Source organism: Quercus robur, chromosome 1 (genome assembly GCF_932294415.1).
Source record: "Quercus robur chromosome 1, dhQueRobu3.1, whole genome shotgun sequence".
Lineage (NCBI taxonomy): Eukaryota > Viridiplantae > Streptophyta > Magnoliopsida > Fagales > Fagaceae > Quercus > Quercus robur.
This window is the reverse complement of record NC_065534.1, coordinates 20,027,881-20,038,703: the sequence shown is the minus strand read 5'-3', so window position 1 is coordinate 20,038,703 and position 10,823 is coordinate 20,027,881. Positions and strand designations below refer to the sequence as shown.

Below are 10,823 nucleotides of genomic sequence, written 5' to 3'. Positions count from 1 at the left end.
TATTGTATTTATATACAAAAACTCACACGAAGTGTTATTTCATGAAATATGTATGAGTGTCATTTTGTAAAATCTCAAGAGAGATTAGGATAATTTACCCTCATGGCACACATTTTTTCTTTATCATTTTTTATTTGGGCATGCTATAGATATATATATATATTTTTTTTTGAGAATTTTAATGAGTCTTGTTACTTATTCTTTAACTAACTCGTGTATAAGAAAAAAAAATTGAATAATTATATTAAAATCAACAACCTTAACCAATGTCTCCATACACTCATCAACCAATCCCTTGACTTGGCCAATATTGAACCAGCTACATTGCTACTAAAAAACAAGGTCATTGATATCAACGTCCCTTATCTACCACCCCTACCTGCAAATGCTTCACCTACTCCTCTTTCACACATCTAACTGTTGATTTTTTTTCCCTAAGCACAAAGACTCTCCCTCTCTACCTTCCTTTCTTTCAACTTTGAACCTGTAACACTCACTCTTTAACAGGGAGTGCACGTGTTGTCACGTTGCTCAGAGACCAAACCTCCTCTCAGCTTCTGTTTCTCTGTGTCAGCGACAATGTCACCGTTCGGAGCCTTGGCGAGGCTCTTCTTCTTGCTCTTAGCCTTGTATTGTGGCACAAGCCCTTTGAGGCACAGTGCCATCTCTGACTTCCCTGACTTTGAATCGTACAGAGTGGACATGCCACCTTGGTCCCAAGTTCCCATAGAAAAAGACACCCAGAATTTGCTTCAGAATTCGGAAATTAAGTTTCTCAACCAAGTCCAAGGCCCTGAGAGTGTAGCCTTTGACCCTCTTGGCGCTGGACCCTATGCTGGTGTCACTGATGGCCGGGTCGTCTTCTGGAATGGCCAGTCTTGGATTGATTTCGCTTACACTTCGCCAGGTGAGGCCTAACCCCATTTGCTCGTTGAGAGCATCTACACTACCCAAGACTCTAATAGGTTGGGCGCACACTAGTGAGGGCAAATCCTATAAGCTATCAAGTAGTCCTTAGTCACCCTCCCCATGGGTAGGCTCATCCCCCCTTCTATAAAGACAATCATGGGAATAACCACTTCCCCCTCCCTTTTAAGGTCAATCCATTCGCCTAAAGGGCAGTACCGTAGGGAAACGCCCTAGGAGATCTAATACAAGGCCCTAAACCCCTCCATACTCGCGGGGGTATCAACTAAATGAGCAAACCTACCCATTAGAGCAGACTAAAGAGAAGTGAAGGAAATATTTGTGAAGAAGAAGTAAAAAGTAAAAGGCCGAGGAGAAAATAGCCTAAGAACAAAAAATCTTACGAAAATAAGGACAAGGGTCACTTCAGGAGCTTCTCGAAAGTTTGAGGATTTAGGAAGTCTTGAAATTTTGGAGATTTAGGAAGTCTTGAGAGTTCGAAGATTTGGAAAGTGAGAGAAATGAATCCCCCAGACGCCTTATATAGGAGGCGGACTTGGGTGGGAGTTATCCCGCCCAAAATTTGAGAAGAAATGCCAGCATTTAATGAGACGTTGTGGACTCTGAAGCACCAAAACGGTTGCAGGGCACGCGAAGTGACGTTCTCATGTGTGGAAGTCAAAGAAACGTGTGGAATTAATTATCTAAGGTCAAAACCCCACTTTTCTCTTCTGATAAGAGGAAAAAATCGGAGTTTTGAGAGGCTATTGTGGGGTATAGGAATTTAAATAAGGTAATTACGCCACGTATCATATCCATGGCCAAGGGGGCCATTATCGTGCTGAGGAGGTCACACCCTCGGACAGTAAGGCCATGCAGTGGCACGTTACAAAAGGAGGTCATACTGTAGAGAAAGAGTTTCGGAGAAGGGGTTAGCCTTGACATGACTAAAAGGATGGTGGCTGCCACCACATTTAATGCATCCCACAAAACCTCTTGGCTGCATTTATGTGGAAAAGACCCCTGAACAGTGCTGCATTGGCTGCCGTAACTCACAAGGTGTTTGGGAAGGTGTCTAATGGGACAAGTACTCAAGTAGTGGCCTGGACGACTAACAAATGGAGGGCCAAGATCATCTAAAGGGAGTTATATAATGTAAGAGACCCTCTAGGGAGAGGGGATCAGAAAATCTATAGAGAAAACACTATAGCAACAAGAACTGAAATTGTATCAAAGTCTAAAAGAACTATATTCAAGAACCACTCTTTCTTTGCATAGAGCTTGTCTTTCTTTACTTTCTCATTATCTATAATCCACTGTGTGTGTTGCTTGATCCATTGAAACCTAGCTTTTAAGCCCTCTCTCTACAAATTCATTTTGTTGGGCTCTTTGGGCCCGAATCCTTCTACCTTTTGGGCTTAGGAACCAAAATGGCGCCCTTACAGCTCCAAAACAAACAAAAAGGTGCATGCTGCACTGATGAAGGACTGCCAGTGATATATTAGAGGAACACGGGGATAACGTCAAGTTTGCATGACCATGGACTAAGTCACAGATGTGCTACAATGACAATTATAATGAGAAGTAAGGTTGTAAGGTAGGGCAAATTCAAAAAGATTGCCTCAATTCAGATTGTTATTTGCAACTTGGTAACATGAAGTTGGTATTGTTAGTAATCGCAAATCACCACATGCCGCAGTTAATATGTACCTAACCCTATACACGATTTTTAATTAAACTAACACAATATTCCATTAAAAAAAAAAAAAAAAACCAAACTATGAATGAAATAAAACTCTCCTCTTTTGAGGTTTATCCGTTTGTGGATGCATGACATTTCAACCCATATGTATAAATTATTATGAATCTTTTAAAAAAAAAAAAAACTTTTTTTTGAATATTATTGATGAAAACTTAACTATTGTATTTATATACAAAAACTCACACGAAGTGTTATTTCATGAAATATTTATGAGTGTCATTTTGTAAAATCTCAAGAGGGATTAGGGTAATTTACCCTCATGTTACACATTTTTTCTTTATCATTTTTTATTTGGGCATGCTATAGATATATAAATTTTTTTTTTTTTTTTTTTTTTTGAGAATTTTAATGAGTCTTGTTACTTATTCTTTAACTAACTCGTGTATAAGGAAAAAAAATTGAATAATTATAATAAAATCAACAACCTTAACCAATGTCTCCATACACTCATCAACCAATCCCTTGACTTGGCCAATATTGAACCAGCTACAATGCTACTAAAAAACAAGGTCATTGATATCAACGTCCCTTATCTACCACCCCTACCTGCAAATGCTTCACCTACTCCTCTTTCACACATCTAACTGATGATTTTTTTTTTTTTCCTAAGCACAAAGACTCTCCCTTTCTACCTTTCTTTCCTTCAGCTTTGAACCTGTAACACTCATTCTTTAACAGGGAGTACCCGTGTTGTCACGTTGCTCAGAGACCAAACCTCCTCTCAGCTTCTGTTTCTCTGTCTCAGCGACAATGACACCGTTCGGAGCCTTGGCGGGGCTCTTCTTCTTGCTCTTAGCCTTGTACTGTGGCACAGACCCTTTGAGGCACAGTGCAATCTCTGACTTTCCTGACTTCGAATCGTACAGAGTGGACATGCCACCTTGGTCCCAGGTTCCCACAGAGAAAGACACCCAAAATTTGCTTCAGAATTCGGAAATTAAGTTTCTCAACCAAGTCCAAGGCCCTGAGAGTGTAGCCTTTGACCCTCTTGGCCGTGGACCCTATGCTGGTGTCGCTGATGGCCGGGTCGTCTTCTGGAATGGCCAGTCCTGGATTGATTTCGCTTACACCTCGCCTAATAGGTCAGTTTTTTGTTTTTGTTTTTTGGTGTAATGGGGTTTCTGGGTTTTTGTCGGTTTATGAGTTTCTGAGCTTGGTGGTACGTTCTGTGGGACCCACATCACATGTGAAGAAAATGGCGACTCATAATATCAGCTTTTATATTGTATATTTAGTGAAATTACATTGGTTGCACCCTTTTCTGCTTCTTCTTCTTTTGGGGTTAAGAGTTAGTAGTTTAAAGCTTGATTCTTGACATGAGAGAGCATTTAGCCTGAAAATACTGAATTTGCATATTAAAAAGAAGGGAATAGAGATGGAATAGATAGAAGAGCAAACATGTAAAAAGTGCGACATGGATAACTTATTTGAATCACATTTATGTAAGTGCCGTGAGCTGTTATGGTGTTACTATGGTAGGAAAGCCCCACTGGTTGCCCCTTTAACCGCTTATATTTACCCCAAAAAAAATGTTTGTGAGGGAAATGTGAAATATTATATTAATTGAGATGTAAGAATCATGTCATATGTTTTGATTATCATTAGTGTTGTTGTGTTCACGTTCCACACTCATAAATTATAATCTCCAAGATGCCATTGATTGGATTTTGTAAAGGGATTATTTCTTGGTGGATTCTTATTTAAATTTTTGGTTTTCTTCATGTTTGTATTCTTCACTCTTCAGTATACTCTTTCATCCTCCATCATGTTGGTTATAGTTTGTCTTTTTATTCGCTGTTTGGTAGTCTTCATCATATGGTTCAGACCTATAAGCAAACAAATTATGAGAACATGTCACATGGGATCAGAAAATGAATGGCTCCATGTAATTAACAGCTTCCTTGATTAATAGAATTGGTCTGAGTCATTCTCCTGTGTTTTGCTACTTTGTTAAAAAATAAATTCCCAGTTGTGTTTTTGCCTTTTGGTTATTTATCTTTGCAATAATGCCTTTGGGAATGATAATCTGTATTCCATCTATTATTTGGGATTCAGGTCAGAACTGTGTGACCCAAAACCATCGCCTTTGAGTTACTTGAAGAATGAGCACATATGTGGCAGGCCTTTGGGGCTCCGATTTGACAAGAAAACAGGCGATTTATACATTGCAGATGCATATTTTGGGCTACTGAAGGTGGGACCAGAAGGTGGTTTGGCAACATCACTAACAACTGAGGCAGAAGGGGTTCCATTGGGGTTCACCAATGATCTAGACATTGATGAAGAAGGGAATATTTATTTTACAGATAGTAGCACCAAGTATCAGAGGAGGTAGGCCCTTTAATGCTATTCCTTCTGAGAAGGTGACAATGCATTTTTTTGAAGTTGTTACTTCTTTGGATGTTAGTTAGTTATACCTGATTCGAGAATGTCAAAGAGACCCCCTTATTTTGTTGTAGTGTCCCACTCACTGCTGAAATGCCGCTTCCCCTATACAGTGCACAATAGAATGCACAACCTTAATTTGTAATGAGAAGCATTAGAATGCTTATTGTCCTTTAGGGCATAAAGAAGAATGTAGTTTCCCTTTCTTCTATTGCAGTGGGACATCGTCTTTTTCTGAAAGGCATTAAAATGACACTTCTGTGCATAAAACTAATGCAGTTAGAAAAAGGACTAATATTTCTTCATAGCAATGACCAGCATACCAGGGTATATGGTTTTTAACTTCATAGATCTGTATGGATGATAAGTTTAGGCTAAGAGCCTTGTAGTTGAACTCACACCTCTTAGTATTTCCAATGTAGACATCTAGGGTTCAAATCATTCTTTCCCGAACTATCAATTTATCAAAAAAGTATTGATGATAATTTGAGAGAGTTGATACTTCCCCTGCAATGACCCTTCAGATATTCAACTGATTTGAAAGAGTGATTGTGAGTATCTTCTTTCTGTTAAACTAGTAATGACGGATGGTGCAGTGACCTGTCAGGAAGTGATATAATTTGGTTTTTCTAATTTTAGATCTTGCATTTGTACACGTTTATTCAAAATTTGTGATAATTGAAAATGTTGTATTTAACTTGTCATATCAGGTCCCACTGAGTGTCTATTAACAATTGAGAAATGAATAAAAACCCATGTTCCATGTAGGGTTTTTCTTGTATAATGACTCTCACCATCCACTTTGCTCATTTTAACCTGCATATTTGATATGATGGTATGCATGGATAATTTTTAAGTGGCAATGAATTTTCTTTATCCAAATTTACCAAATTATATGAATTTCTTAAATATGCAAATTAAACCTCAATATCTCTATCAGATTTACATTTTGAATGATTGTAAACATGGTAATATCACATCTTCTGCAAATTATTCACAAAAAGATTAGATATGTAAGATTGCTGGTTTAAGATCCACTAGGTGCACTTGTAACTTACCAATAAAAAAATAAAAATTATTGGCAAATATTTCTTAAAACAAAAACAATGTTCTTTCTTCTTTTTATGCATTAGTTATGGATACACTTACTAGATTGATTCAAGATGAAGCTCCATGGTGTATGGTTTTAGCATACAATATACTTTAGTGGATGAAACTAAATGTGGAGTCAAAGCCAAGCTTGAAACCTTTAGGTTTAGAATTTAAAGGCTTTTGGTTAAGTAAGTCTAAGACAGTATATGGGGTGTAAATTCAGTAACAAGAGAAACAAAGATGAAGGGGATGTAAAACTTGATGGCCAAGAGATACCACAAAGTAAGTGATTTCAATATCTCAGATTAATAATTATAAGAATGGTGAGATTGAAGAGAATGTGAATCATAGGATAAGAGTAGGATGGTTGAAGGAGAAATGCATAAGGAATAATGCGTGATTGTAGAATACCTACTAAATTAAAGGGAAGGTTTTACAAGACTGTTGTAAGACTAGGCATGCTATATGATATTGAATGCTAAATATGTTTATAAAATGAGTCTATCTAAATTTAAAATGAATATGTGAAAATGCAAGGAAAGATAATGAAGAAATTCAATTAAAAATAGGGGTAGGTCCCATTGATAAAATGATGAAGCCAAATCACTTGAAATGGTTTGGTCATATGCTAAAGAGAGTGATTAATGCATTTGTAAATAAGAGTAATTTGATTAAAGACGAGGGAACAAAAAGAGGCAGAGAAAGACCTAAAATAACACGTAGAAATATTAAAAAATGACTTGTTAATTACGGAGGAGAGTGTGATTTTGGAAGGAATAGAATGGCAAAGAAGAACACGAGAGGATCCATAACCGACCTCATAGTTTTGGGAAAATGGCTTTGTTGTTGTTGTTTTGGTTCCATTAACATTTCAGATTTTGAGAGAATATTTAATTTTCCTGATCTTATGTTATTTTAACTACCAAAAATTTTGGTATCTTGAATTTGTGACATCTCCATTTTTTCCCAACGCTTGAATTTGTTCTTGAATCTTGAATTCTTTCCCCAGTATGTATAAAACTCTTGTATCAACTTGTTTTCATATGATTCCCAAATGCTTTTGGAATTGTCAGTCAGTTAATTTCTGTAATCTGAAATTGTATAATGCCAAAGATGGTTGCAACCCAGCAAGTCATTGGTTTAGAAGTAATTTAAGACTACTGCTGTCAACTTGTCTGGGTGGCCCCTAATAGATTTCTCCAGCTCTCTTTGTGTTCGGTAGACTCCCCAGTTTTTTCTGCTAGTTTCTTAATGATCATTCGGCCTTTTCTTTTTAACAGCGTGAGAACCACTATGCATCAGTGTTAACACAGTTATTTCATGCAGGAACTTCATGCAGCTGGTTTTTTCTGCAGAGGATACTGGGAGGGTACTGAAATACAGTCCAACTACTAAAGAAACCACTGTCCTTGTTAGGAATATCCAATTTCCAAATGGTGTGTCTTTAAGCAAAGATGGTTCCTTCTTTGTCTTTTGTGAAGGAGCTATTGGCAGGTGAGGACCCTCCCTGTGAATGTATGCCACTTATATATAGGCAATGTCTATGTCTAGAGTCACATGACATGGACCCTCATTTTGCTCAATTGTTATTCATTGCATTGTTTGCCTTTTAAATTGGTAGTCAGTAGTCACAAATTTAATTTATTATGCGATTATTGGAGTTGAATTGGGACTACTTTGGAATACTTCTCATCATGAGACTACTTTGGTCATCATGAGACAACTTGGGTATACTTTTCATGAGAGAGAGAGAGATACAGATCAGTTGACATCACTATATGTGACTTGGGGAGAGCAAATATTGCTTGCTTTTGGCAGAGTTCTACAAGAAGTTTTAACTCTGAAGTTGCTAGATAGATGTTTCTCAGAAAATATTTTCCAAAGTACTGTACTCTTACCTTGACATTTTTCCTTTAGTCAGAAGATCTATGAGAAACATATAACTCATCTGTATTTTTGTCCATATGTTTTGTTCAACAGTGTAAAGAATACCTTTATATCAAATTGGTACAGCTGAACAATTTTAAAGTAATCTGGTATGTTATGATCATCAATTGATATAGTCCGCATGCATATATCCCAAGTAGGTTTCCTGGGAATATTTTTGGGTCATTGAAGCCATTGTTATCAGAAATAATTTTTGCAGTAATCTTTTAGTCATTAGTGAAGTCTGATATCATCTTGATTATGTAGGTTACGCAAGTATTGGTTGAAAGGCGAGAAAGCTGGGACTTCAGAGGTATTAGCAATCCTACCTGGATTTCCTGACAATGTCAGGACAAATGAAAAGGGCGAGTTTTGGGTGGCAGTCCACTGTCGACGAAATCTATATACTTATCTTTGCGCATTATACCCACAAGTTAGGAAATTTTTACTCAAGCTCCCAGTTCCTGCAAAAATTCAGTTCCTGCTTCACATTGGGGGCAAACCCCATGGGGTTGTTGTCAAGTACAGTCCAGAGGGTAAGCTTTTACAGATATTGGAGGACAGTCAGGGGAAGGTAGTTAAGGCAATAAGTGAAGTGGAAGAGAAGGATGGGAAACTGTGGATGGGCAGTGTTTTGATGCCTTTCATTGCAGTTTACAACTTGAATTGAAGCAAAAAAAAAAAAATCTGTAATCCTGATAAAGGGCTTTCATTGCTCATGCTGGGGGTAGCTCCTATGGAACACTTCCCCCACTAAAAAATGTTTTTTCCCTTAATTTTCCACATTTAAGAATCCGAAATGTTTTCAGTCCCAGGGCTAGAATATGATGATTTTACGATCGTATTCCATGTTTCGATATGTATCAAGTATTTTGTTTTCACGGACTGACTTTGACTTGTGTCAAAATTTGTTCATTTTGCTTTCTTCTAATGCTACAGTTAAAAGTAAAATATATTAATAATGATTTTTGAGACATGCATAAATCCTTAAAAGGCATTTTCTGTGAATGCCAAAGTTGCTTTGTTGCCTTTCTCATTTGGCAATCACAATTCCTTGAAATGCAAATGCAAAGAACAGGGAAAGAAAGTCACTCCCCAACTTAAATGTCATAAATTACAAAGAATGCTTTAGCAAAGGCATGCTAGAAAATGGTGGCCTATGGAGAAATCAGGAGGTACTCTCTTCCCTTAACTCCCTTAACTTGACTGCATAATTGCTCTTATCTACTTAGTAAGACAAACTTTTAGACCTCACTAATGGATGATTCTAGATCATGAGATATGATGATATAGATGATTGTAACCTTAACTCAAGGGATGAAAGAAAGAAAAAGTAGAACACTGCACTCCGATACCAAAGTTCGATCTCTCCTTTTTAGTGAAATAGTCACTCTAGAATTGATTTCCAATTTTCTTGAGGTCGGTTTCTGTTGATGTTGGGCCCGTATGGCTTGAATTGCCAAGCCCAATTCGGTCATCTAAACCAAATACAAGCAGTAATAGGAAACCTCACTAGCCGACTTTAACATATCAATATATATATTGTATTAAGTGCAGCCGTGTGTGTAGAGAATTCCAATAACCTGTTAGGTATAGCCGTATAAGAGAAAAATACAGAAAAAAGAGACAGTCAGCTTCTATTTTTATTGTTTTTGTGAGAGAGTTCTAGGGTGTAATTGAAATTTGGGTTTCTTAAAAGTATTCTTATGCACTATTGTATCTCCCTATTTTTATAGTGAAATTCCTTTGTCGTCGCCGTGAAGGTATGCAGTTTACCAAACTATGTAAATTCTTGTGTTCTTTGTTAATTTCTGCTTATTTACTATTATTAATTTGAGTCCTAAGGTGCTATCTGTACAACAGTTTCCTTTTAAAGCTGTGTTTTTTTTTTTTTAATGGGAAAAAAATAGGTAGGGGCACAATCTGAGTTGGTGTCTTTCACCTAGACATGACCATAGGGCACTCTACCTGCTGAGCTTGAGCCTACAATAGCAACGAATTTGGCATGAGCTAAGAGAATGAAATTTTTTTCTGAAACGCTTTCCATTGCAATATTTAAATCTGAAATCTCCACCTTTCAAACCCTTAGGAATGCCCATGACCACTAAACCAACTAGTCCAGAGTTGTTTTAAAATTGTAAAAGTTACTTCAGATAGCCTATTTTTCATAAATGGAATTGTATTGATGGGTGGTTATTACTTATTAATGATTTGTAATCACTGCACGTGGTCCAGATGTTGTGTATTACCAGCTTAATGCACATTCAACACATGGGTGTTATCCATTTACGACGAACGTGGCTTGTGGTTTGGGTAACGAAAGGCCTCACGTGGTATGGTCAACTTTGTTTTTTTTTTATCTAGCTAAACACCATGCCTAATATGCCGAGTAGAGTGGTCCTTGATCTAGTTTGTCAAGCATAGGTTACTATGTAATGCTCACAAAGCTCGATCTCCTAGCCCATTGTTACGCAAACAAAAAGGACATATGCTTGAAGAGTAACTTTGTTAAAATAAATACACGTTTCAACGGTGGAAAATGGAATATAACCATTCTGAAGTTAAGTTTTTGAAAATACTTGGCAAAACCTTTTTATATTTATTTATTTACATTTGGAGTTATCGTTTTTTTTTTTTTTAACAAAAACATGAATCCTGATTCCAAAAGAGGTGACCAAATAGGCCCAAAATTTTATTTGCAATCACAATATTAATTAATGCAGGCCAACGACGAAGCCCATTAAGGTTTGGG

General features: G+C 37.1%; 1 protein-coding gene across 1 annotated transcript; it reads left to right on the top strand.

Moving 5' to 3' along the window:
* The first annotated feature begins 3,161 nt into the window (after positions 1-3,161).
* Positions 3,162-8,957, top strand: LOC126724729 (protein STRICTOSIDINE SYNTHASE-LIKE 3). The gene is made up of 4 exons (XM_050429104.1): positions 3,162-3,750; positions 4,724-4,999; positions 7,472-7,639; positions 8,339-8,957. The coding sequence occupies exons 1-4, from the start codon at positions 3,419-3,421 to the stop codon at positions 8,739-8,741; spliced, it is 1,179 nt and encodes a 392-aa protein (XP_050285061.1). The 5' UTR covers positions 3,162-3,418; the 3' UTR covers positions 8,742-8,957.
* The last annotated feature ends 1,866 nt before the right edge of the window (positions 8,958-10,823 follow it).